The 11469-nt window shown below is 30.4% G+C and overlaps 1 protein-coding gene across 1 annotated transcript; it reads right to left on the bottom strand.

Annotated features, from left to right (window-relative positions):
• Positions 1 to 5786: 5786 nt before the first annotated feature.
• LOC145608476 (zinc finger protein 8-like) lies at positions 5787 to 7027 on the bottom strand. The gene has a single exon (XM_081664091.1). The coding sequence runs from the start codon at positions 6836 to 6838 to the stop codon at positions 5843 to 5845; it is 996 nt and encodes a 331-aa protein (XP_081520217.1). The 5' UTR covers positions 6839 to 7027; the 3' UTR covers positions 5787 to 5842.
• Positions 7028 to 11469: the final 4442 nt, after the last annotated feature.

The following is an 11469-nucleotide window of genomic DNA, read 5'->3' as shown; positions in this document are numbered from 1 at the left end:
ACAACTTTGGTTTGTAAAAGATGAAACAGCCAATAGATGCTAACAGAAGTTGACTGGCGTGGCCTCTCAAAATACGTTAAAACTATGTACTTACATAATTAAATTTGCTAAGATCAGCACATAATGCTTATTATTATTATTGTTGACTTTTTCTGTCATTTTATTTTAATACTCCTACCACATTATTGTACTCCTTTTCAACTCGAGTATTAAAATCAACTACTTACATCTCTTCTCAATTTAAGACACTTGAAGTAAATGATAAAAACACAAGTATTAAGCAAAATAAAGGTTAGTTATTATGTCAAATCAAGTTTCCTAACCAAGTAATTTAATAGTAATAATGTAAGTATATTTAATTGGACTTAAAAGTCGTGTTGATAGCGTAATCTGAATTGATTTACAATAATTATTTGTAGACGGAGAGAATAACTCTTTCTTTTCGGGAATGTTTCATTTGCATAACCTATGATCATGCACCCAATTAATTGGATTGAAACTGTAGTTAGCATAATATTTATCCCAGTTACTTTTTTCATCTTGTGAATTTAATAAGGGCCTTAGAGGAAAAAGATAGATCAAGCTAGCCTATTAATGGTCGGTCCAAGTACACAATTTTAGTGTAGATGATAATAAATTGCTGTGTTCTGCTCTGCATTTTGTAAGTAAGGTCATTCAATGATGTTGGTACATCAACTATTCAGTTTATTAGGTTATGAGCTGTTTTTGTTCTTCTTACCATAACATAGTAGATGGATTAAAAATAGGAAGACATGCAATTTTATCTTTTAAGTTTTTTTTTTTCCCTTGCATTATGTAATTCTTATACTATAGTAAAAATTTTAAAACTTCAATCTGTCTACGTTGTTTAATGTTAATGCCAGTGTATTCAAGTGTACTTGGAAGGTTTATGAAAATTTGCTTGATCTTTTTGAAGTGAATTACTTTTATACGTCGTATTCGTATATAGTCACATGTATGTAGAAAAAAATGCAATATCATTATGGTTTTTGAGCACAACTACTTTTGAAAATACATAGTCGATAAATGTGACATTGAAATGATAACAATGATTGCATTATATTTAAGGTATTTTGTAAAATGATGTTTAACAAAGTAATCTAACTATGAAGCGTTGAAACAATGTGATTATGGCTGGCAACTAATTTTCCACAAACAATGTACTTATGTGCTAGAAGAGGGGGTGGTGGGGATCAGAATATGCTCACTCATTAGTACTTATTTATTTATATATGTATATATAAATAAGCCCTAAACTATTATATCAAATGGGTTAAACAATTTATCAATATGAGCTATACAAAATATATAGATATATTTTGATGTTGATCTCGTATTTAGATTTCTCAGTCTTAGAATGTAGTTATATCAATATCTTCACTTTAGTTGCATGTAATAGAGTTAATTAATTTCCCTTTATAAAAAATTTGGAGTTTTCTGATAGATCAAGATTTTATGAGCGTTAGTTAATTTCCCTTTATAAAATTGGAGTTTTCTGAGAGACCAAAATCTTAAGACAGAGGGAATACGATTTTGAATGTTCAACAAATATGTTCCACCATCTTCAATATAGTGAAATAATTCTACATCTTTGCTATTCCCTTTATTTATTTTTTCTCTGAAGTTTATGGTACAATAATGAATTATGAATGTCTACATGTTTGCAACTAGGTACAAATATGAGTCATGAGGTCTAACTTCATTTCCTTCTCTCTCTTCTTTTTTGCTTACACCAACAACAAAGTTGTTGGGCCTATTCTCAACTTTTATCTGTCAAGGTCCCCCATTGTGAATCTATTTCTAGATTTTCATGATCTTATTTTTCACATTGTCTGTTTCCATAACTACCACATATGATATCACAGGTTAAAAATATCAACCAATTAAATGTCTCATTTTTACATTGGTATTATAATAAAAGCTTTTTCGGTCCAAAAATTGCAATTAGAGAATGATAGAATCTAGGGGAGGGATATATAACGCCCAACTAACAATAATTCACTTGATTGATATCTAGGTCATTTTGTTTATTTGCATTTTGGATATTTGATTATAACAATTGATTGATTTTGCAAAAACTTGTTTAATTACATGTGATACTGAGAGAAGAAATGGGATGGTTGCTTGTTTCATTGTTTTGTACGTAAATAGAAGTACAAAATTAACTTTAATGGGATGCAATATTCCACGAGAAAATATCCTCTCTCAAACGATATAATTAATAAAGCGATGATCATAAAGGTATGATGAATGAAGTATTAACCCGTTTGAGTTTTGGAAAGGAAAATGAGGTAATATAATAGAGTTTGATTTGAGGAGCTGAATTATGATACTTCTTAATTGCTTATATAATTTCGTTTTATAAGGCGAACTAATTGTGATGCCTTATAGTATTGACTAAAGTCCCACCTACTCAAGCAAAAGATTTTGTTATATGGCATTAGTATTCATCTCAATGTATTTTGTTTTGTTTGATACTATACATAAACTTATGAAAAAATAAATAGTCAAAATTATAAACATGTGCGTGGTAATTCATGTGGCTTAGATGAAGTTTAATTGTTGTACATAGTAGAGGCTAATTGAAGATAAACGTATGAGAGAGAGAGAGAGAAAGAGAGAGATTATGTATTATGATGAATATGTAGTGATTCATCTAAATCCTTAATAACCTAATTTTCCTATTTTTTTTTTCACATTAAGAAAATCTTATGTTTGAAGGAGTGACACATGATGAAGCATGTCCCAAGATGTTGCCTTACACAAAATGAAGCCCTAAATTGGATACGATGATCTATTCATAATTAGGCTGAAACACGAGTGAACTCTTAATTTTTCTAATTATTGTTGAGCATTTTTAGATATTAATTGTCCTCTCTTCAACTGTATTATTTGTTTTTTTGGAGCTTCAATTGTATTTTTTTATTTAAATGATGCCAAAAGTTTAAGAATAATCAGTAGCAGCAAATAACCAATCATCTTTTGAATTGTCGAATAAATAAGGTGATTAGTTGTAGCCATTCCAACACGCCAAGCTAAAAATTTAAGACTCTATATCACAAGAATTTGTACTCCCTACGTCCCTAATGCCTAACTTATTTCATAATTCTTGTCTTTAAAAGCTCAATTTATTGTTGAAAAAACATAATTTCTCATTTGGGTTGTATCATCCACTACCAAATTTTTTTTTTTATATTCAATTTTAATCAACAATATCTTCCAATCCTACTATGCATTCTTTAATTTTCCCCAAAGAAGACAAAGTTCTGTCCAATTTACCTTATTTATTATATTTATCTCACGAATATACATAAGTATTAGATAATAAGTTCAAATAAGTTCATATAAAATAAGTTTAGGGTAAAATAAAATCTTTAATAAGGGTTGATAAGGCTATCATATACTACTAATAAATTTTAAAAAGTTCAAATAGGTTCAAATAAGTTTAAATAAACTCAATTAAAATCAAAGCAGTCCAAATAATTGAAACTGAGACGAACACATTGCACCTTATGGTATACTCACCATTTTCATATACAGTATTTTTCAATCTTCATTAACTATATTCTCATACTCGTAGTATTCTTCTCCCATAAAACCATAGTACTTTTTGGGATATCTCGGGAGTATTAAATAGTGTCATTAATTACGTGTTCTCTTATCTTCACTATAGAAATAATAATACGAGTATGTTTGAATCAAAATAAAATGCTTTTCCAAAAAAAAAAAAAAAAAATCAAAATAAAATTTTTATTCAGTAAATAATATTTTTTAGTCTTGGTTTGTAAAATTACCGTGTTTTTCTCTCAATCCCTAACATTCATTATTGTATTTATTTTGTAAAATAAATAAATAAATAAAATTATTGTATTTATAATTTTGTGGGGAATTTTATCAGTTTCTACTGGTGGAAAGGCACAATTTTTTTTATAGCTTTAATTTGTTTTAATTTATATGAGGTTTTCTTAATAATCATTTCTCCTTCCGATAGTATTTTTTTCACTATAACTGAGAAGACATTATCAGTTAATCCTAACCGTAAGAGATATACATTTTTTTCACTATATAGGATCATAGCTCTGATGGATTATATTGAATTCTCAGTTCATCGACCAGGATTCGAATACGTCCACATTTGATGTATTATCATTTTTAGAGTTAGACTGTTTTTTTTTTACATCTTTTAATTAGGGTGATACTTGAGAGTGAGGAAAAGCTCAAGTGGTTAGAGCTTTTCGACATGTTTTTTTTCCTTTTTGGTTATTTTGTTTAACTGTTATACGTATAGACATGAGATCAAATATGATGTTCATCAATTTTCTCAGTGTGACTATTTTCACCAAAAATAATTATCAAACCACATTCCGATTTTTGGTTATCATATTTACTTTAGCTTAATTACATGTTTAATCACACATTCTAAATAAACATGTTGCAACCTAAAAAAAACAATTATCTAAAAGTAACTTTAAGGAACTGTTTTCTTAGACTTATTTTCAATTTCGCAACGTAATAACCTAATAAGCTTGAAAATTATTGAAAGAAAACAAAATGTTTTATTTAATCAAAAATAAAAAGAAAAATGCACCCCAATTTACTTTGTAGTATATAATATAATATAATTTAATAGACTACTAATAATCAAATCCCAATGTGGAGTTTGTGTGTCCATAAGAAAGTACAATTAAAACTTGTTTAGATTGACAGACACTTTAAAAAATGGCAGAGCTGGGCTTATCTAATACAGTATGTATCCATCACCTGAAATATGTGCCACTTTTGCAATGCAATGAAGCAGGAGCCTCCCAGACCACCGCACCACCTCATCAGCTCTCTGATGTCTGAACCAACTCACTTTAAACTTACACCATTTTATTATTTGACTGCCCCCACACGTGTGTATTTACTTCTTCACATGATTTTTCCATTGGAGCCTACTTCTTACCCTTCCTTACTACCTACACTTGTTTGTAGGCCTCTTTTTTTTTTTTTTTTTATTCCTTAATTTTGTCCCACTTATCTTTTTTTTTTTTTTTTTTTTTTTTTTTTTTTTTCTTTTTATATTTTATTGATTACAAGATTTGAGAAAGAGAGAATTATATCATGCCAATGTAATTTTGAAAGTTTGAAGTGCTTGAAACTAGCTTATTTGTATAATGTGAACAATGTCATTTGATTACATATGGAGGACATTAAGAAATGTTTATTTTTTTTTTTAGTTTATGTCTAACAATTTGTCTAACCTAATGCTAATTATGAGGAAATTAAGTCGAAATAGCTGGTTGCTAGTATAAGCTGATTAGTAGTAATATGACAACTAAATCTGAATATATGAAGTACGTGATCAAACCATTAGTTGAAATTCTCCAATGAGACGACAAATTGAAGTAGCTTAATTGAAAGTATTCATTAAAAAAAAAAAAAAAAAAAAAAAAAAAAAAAAAAAAAAAAAAACTTAGAAATTTCAATCTTATTAACCTAATTAGAAGAAAACAAAATTAGAAATTTCAATCTTATTTACATTAACAATTAACTTCAAAAAAACAAAAGAGTCAAGCTTTTTTTTTTTTTTTTTTTTTGAGGGAACAAAAGACTCAAGCTTTGAAGAAGCATTAATTAATTAACTAATTAATCTCATCATTCGCAATTTAGCAGCGCAAAATAATAACACACTCATTTTTCATTAAGCCCTAACTGGTGGTCAAATTATCAGTTAATTGATTGAGCTAAGCTTATGCAATGACTAACTAAATTAACAAATTAAATGACATAAATAAGTAAGTATATAAAAATAAGTAAACTGAAAATTTACTAATTAATATTACAAATGAAGATCTAAACTCACTTGATCACTACTGTTGCGCCGTACTTGATTTTGATGACTAGAAGAATTCACCAAACTCATGTTCATATTCATATTCATGTTCATATTAACATTATTCGTACCACCTTTTAAAGAAGCAGCTGAATTACTATCAATGCTACTACTAAACCCCGGAGAATGATGAGTTCCGCCGATCAAAGGGTGGTGGTGCAATGGACGGTCACGATGAATTCCACTCGAGGCGTAACTGCTATGGTGAATATGATGATTACTTTGATGGAGGGACGAATGCGAATGGACTGCGGAAGGGATTCGCCACACGGCGAGTGGACTTCCGTTTATCGTAGGCGGATGATGCGGTGGTTGGTGGTGGTGGTAGGCGTATCTAGGGTTGTTTGTGGTGGTTATGTTTGATGAGAGTGTTGTAGGGTAGTAAGAGTTGTTAGCGCGATTTGAGTAGTTGTTAGCTAAGCTGTAGAAGTGGTGGTGGTGGTGCGTGGGGTCCACCGTCATCATGGCGGACTGAAGGTGGGCACGCTTAGCGTGTTGCCGTTCGCGCTTGTGAGCATTTTGGTGGCCTCCTAAGGCTTGGGAAGTAGGGAAGTTTCTACAACAATAGTGGCATTCAAATTTTCTACCACTTTCACTACTAGTATTATTATTGTTGTTGTTGATGTTGTTGGCTTCCTTGTTATTAGTAGAAGTATTGAGAGAGTTTATGTTATTGTTTATGTCTTTAGAGGTTTCGAGATTGCTGCTGTCTCCGGAGTCGGAGTTGTCGGTGGCGGTGGTGGAGGAGGAGGAGAAGTCTATGCCGAAGAGGCGGATACCGGAGGCGGAGGAGGAGGAGGAAAGCTTGGTGGGAGCGGGCCGAATGAAGGGGAGTTGAGAGAAGGAGTCAACGTTCATGAAATCATGAGTTTGATCTAGGGAACTTGTTGTAGTTGTAGTAGTTGTTGTGGGTGTTGTTGGTGTTGCTACCGCGTTTTCCATTGTTATTAAGGGAGTGGATTATATTGAATAATCTTTTGGATTTTTGATTTGTTTGGGTTTAAAGGGTTGTTATTATTTGAGAAGAGAAAGGTGAAGGTTGAAGTAGTTGAAGAAGAGAGGAAAAAAGAGGGGGTTGGAAGAGAAGAAGGGATGAAAGGGAGCAAATGTGAAAGAAAGAGGGAGTAGAGGAGACTATGTATGTATGTGGAGTTGGCGTGGTGGTGGAAGGGAAAGAGGTTAAATGGTGGGGTCTAAGGAAGCTAAGCTAATGGTAAGTTGTATAGTACAATTTGCATGCATGGGGCCTCTTGTCTATAAAATTGGGTTATTTTCATACAAGTCATAAAAAAAAAACTCATTTATAATTGAGTTTTAGAAATGGTATAAAAAATATAATAATAATGATAAAAAGAAGGTAAAGAGTTTATTTATCGAAGATCATATACGAAGTATAATACTGGGTCGATAAATCAATTTTTCCAGTCTTCGGTATGTCCGGTCAAAAACCTATAAGATTGGTCTTGGACCGGACCAGTATCTTGCTTAAAATTATGCATAAGATTTTTTAAAATGATTAGTATTATTCTTAAAAAGTTAGAAAAATATTAATTTGATGAGCTTATTTGTATTAGAACTATAAAAAAGTCATTAACAAATTGTTTTTCCTTAATTTTTTTTTCCATAGTATTATTAAAAATTTGTAATTTTCAAAAGAAATCCTAAAAATAGCCTGCACTGGTTCGATTTGGATTTTGGATCGACTTTTCTAGTCCGGTTTGGGTCCGATCCTAATTTAACAGAGCCAGTCTCCAATTCTTACAATTTAAATTTACGATCTTCGATTTGGTCTGGTGAATAATCCTAGATACAAGTATCTAATAAGTTCAAGTCAAATTCCATATATATACATTCAAAATTATCTAACAATAGGAGGAGTCTACCAAGCAAGCTTAGTGGAATTAGTAAGGAATTTAGTCAATTCACCTTGCAACCTCACCCACCAACTACTTTTGTTAATTGATTGTATGGGAGTAGGGGGATTCCCTTACTTCCCCTCCTCTACTCTCAACTTTTCAAGTGTTGACCTACAGAGTTTAGCTCGTTAAACATGTGAGATGTTTTGTTTCAGTAGAGCTCTTCATCTTATTTACTTAAAAATAAAAAGGAGTTTGTCTTAATTTAAATAAGATGTTTAACTCTCAATTTTATTTATTATTATTTTTTTTTGGCGATCTGGGACACTCATATGCGTTGTTTATAAAGATTGTGCTACCTGCTACAACAATGATCATCGCAAATATGTAGAAGGGAAATAAATGTATAATTAAGTGTACTGTATTTTTTTTGAGGAAAATTAAGTGTACTGTATTATACAATATTGATCACTTATAAATGTTAACTACTATAAAGATTTTCTATCACTCTTTGAGGCCTTAAATTAGTGTTAAGAGTCGTGAATCAAGTCTCCATTTAGAATATTATAATCTTCTAAGATTAATGTTGCACTCTTCATCTTTAATTTTACTCATTAAATCCTAGTACCTGGAATTTTCATTAAACTTTATGCATGAGATTATTTATTAATTAGTTGATTAAATTGCATTAGTAATTGCTCCCACCATAATTTAAAGTAACTAGATAGATAATTAATAATACCTTTACAAAACTATATAGGCAATCACTAGAAGCAAAAAAGCCATTGGTGTTTATCAATGTAATTATGATTGCATCTCCTCTTTACAACAATTAACAAGCCAATTAGAAGGGATTATTAATTAAGAATTGTTGATTGAATCATCATTAGTAGATCATATATGATGCAAATGGTGTTTGTTCTTGAAATTCAAACAAGGTACATAAACATCAGGGATATTCAACTTTTTTCTTTGATTAGGTTACTAGTGAGAGAAGACAAGTGATTAACTACAAATGGTCTTATTTAGAGCTTAAATGGTTTTAGCCTTTTAGGTATATATGCAAATTAAATATAAAACATGAAAGCACACAAGGATGAATCAGGTTAGCAGCTTAGCACATTATTAAAAAAAAAAAAAAAAACAAAAAAAAAACATCAATTAACTAAAAGCGAATAACCAATGATACTTGTCATTATCTTGTGAAAATTTTTTTTTCATTTTTTTTTTTTTTTTTTTTGGAAAATCATTAAGTAAACCACCATCTATATCTTAATGAAATATTTCTGCATATCTTTTACATAATTTATAAGTTGTAATATTATTGTCAAAAATACTTAACAACTGTGCATTATATGTGATTTTAACGTAATTTTCTTTAAGGTGAAAGGAAATATACTGATTTAAAAGTACATATACAAAAAGAGGTCAAAAAAAGCCAACAATGCATACTTTCTTTCCTTTTTTTTTGCAGACAGAATATATATATATATATTCTATCTATTAACTTATACTAAAAGCGAATAACCAATGAATGGGAGAGTGAGGGATAGCTCAAGTGGTTAGAGCTCCCTCCCGGTTCCAGGAGATCCTGGGATCGATTCTCACCCCGCCATCGTGGCTCTTTAAACACCAAAAAATAACCAATGAATGGCACTTTACGTTCTTTCAACAAAAAAAAAAAAAAAAAAAAAATCACAAAAGCGCAAAAAAAAGGAAGGTCTTCTATCTTTTCCATTCTTAAATATTTAACAAGTTTTAGTACTTTTTAGAATAAAAGAGGTCAAAATGGCGTCAATAAAAAAAAATCAAAAAAAAAAGGCAAAAATGTCTTCTTTATTTCCCATTTTTTAGTGAGTAACCAAATAAAATAAAGACCTAATTCAATTCATATATGCATAATTGTGTGAATATGAATCTTAATATCAATTAAATGTGTAGATTTAACAAGTTTTAGAATAATTAAGAACGCAAAAGGGCAACAAATGGAAAAAATGTCTTCTATCATTTTTTTTTTTTTTTGTATCTAACTAGTATAGTACCCGTGCAATTGCACGTTTTATAAATTCAAATATCAAATCTCACTAAATCAACTAAAGTAAGCTTAATGCATAATAGTGAAATCGTTTACGTTAACGAATTATTCATTACAATAATGTGTACCCATCTTATCACGGTACCACATGTCATAAATTTAATTCAATGTTGAGTAAAATAATTTAGAAATAGAGATGTAAAAAAGGTTTATGACCATTACATATTTTACCTTTTAGATTAGAATGACTCATTCTCATTTATATATCTCATATGTTACCCTACATTTACTTTTAGTTTCATCAACATACTAAAACATGTGTCAAAAAAAAATTTACTCTCCTTGACACTCCAACCCAAAATGTGGTCACAAACTTTTAAATAAATTGGGAAAACAATAAATATTGCACATAGTAATTAAAGTTCGTTATTTGATCTAAAATAATCAAAAGTTACACCTATGATAAATAAAAGTTACCATCATGTATAAATAAATTTATCGATTTAATAGAGACTGTACAATCTACATTAAAAAAAAATTATAAACATTAAGCATTTTTTTTTCTAAAAAAAATGGATTTTATTGCTAGTAGGGCTGCAAATGATCTGGACCGAGCTGAGTTTTAGTCTGTTCGAGTTAAGCTTGATAAGAATTATTTGTGTTCGAACTATCTCGAGGCTGAACAAGCTTTTTAAAATCTTGTTCGAGTTGGGCATGTCAAAAATATGGCTTGTTCGAGCTTTGTTCATGAACATACTCGTTTGCTTGTCGAGTTTAAGTTCGAGCTTGAACGGGTCTATATCGGGCTTGAATTAATAAGCGAACCCAAATTTATCATTAAAAATATGATTTCTTTCTAATTTTAACAAATCCATTTAATTTTATATAAGATATTTATATTCTTTCTTCATGCCTTTACATAATGAAATAATTAGTACTTTTAACAAATATGTATGAATAAAAAAAATTTATAAATTTTCCAAGTTTTAACTGGTTGTAAAAAACTTATAATGTATTTAAACGAGTTGTTCATCAACGCTACCGAGTTGAACATAACTTTGTTCGAGTTTTGTTCATCTATTTGACGACCTTAAGATTTTTGTTAAAGCTTGTTTGTTAGCTTAACAAACGAGTTTTGACCAAGCTTTGACCGAGCTTGTTCGCGAGTAGTTGATCACTAATGTATCAGCTCATTTACACCCCTAATTGCTAGATATGTCCAAATATAAGCTGGCTTTTCCCGCACTACTAGAAAAAGGCTGATTTCCGAAGGAATGCTTCCGACGGACACGAAATTCCGTCGGAAATAACAACGGATTTTTATTCCGTCGTTTATTTATGACGGATTCTAACATTCCGTCAGAAATCCGTCGGAAATTTACGACAGAAAATAAATCTGTCGGAAAATATATGCTTTCCGATAGAAAATTTCGTCGGAAAGTTAAATTTCCGACAGAATTAAAATCCGTCAGAAGTTTCCGACGGAATTAAAATCCGTCGGAAGTTTCCGACGGAATTTTCCGTCGGAATATTATTATATATATAAAAAAAAAAATTAAGCCTCTGATAAAACCCTAAAGCGAGAAAATCCTCGCTGCCTCCTTCATTTCAATTCTGCCCTTCTCTCTCTTCCTCCCTTCTCTCTCTTCCTCCGCCCCTTCTCTTCTCCAATTTCAGACTCA

The sequence above is a fragment of the Chenopodium album genome, chromosome 23 (assembly GCF_948465745.1).
Source record: "Chenopodium album chromosome 23, dcCheAlbu1.1, whole genome shotgun sequence".
Lineage (NCBI taxonomy): Eukaryota > Viridiplantae > Streptophyta > Magnoliopsida > Caryophyllales > Amaranthaceae > Chenopodium > Chenopodium album.
The sequence above is the reverse complement of the archived record's forward strand: the minus strand, read 5'-3'. Positions and strand labels throughout refer to the sequence as shown.

Coding starts and splice junctions, on each gene's coding strand:
- LOC145608476 (XM_081664091.1), bottom strand. CDS start 6,838: ATGGAAAACGCGGTAGCAACACCAACAACACCCACAACAACTACTACA.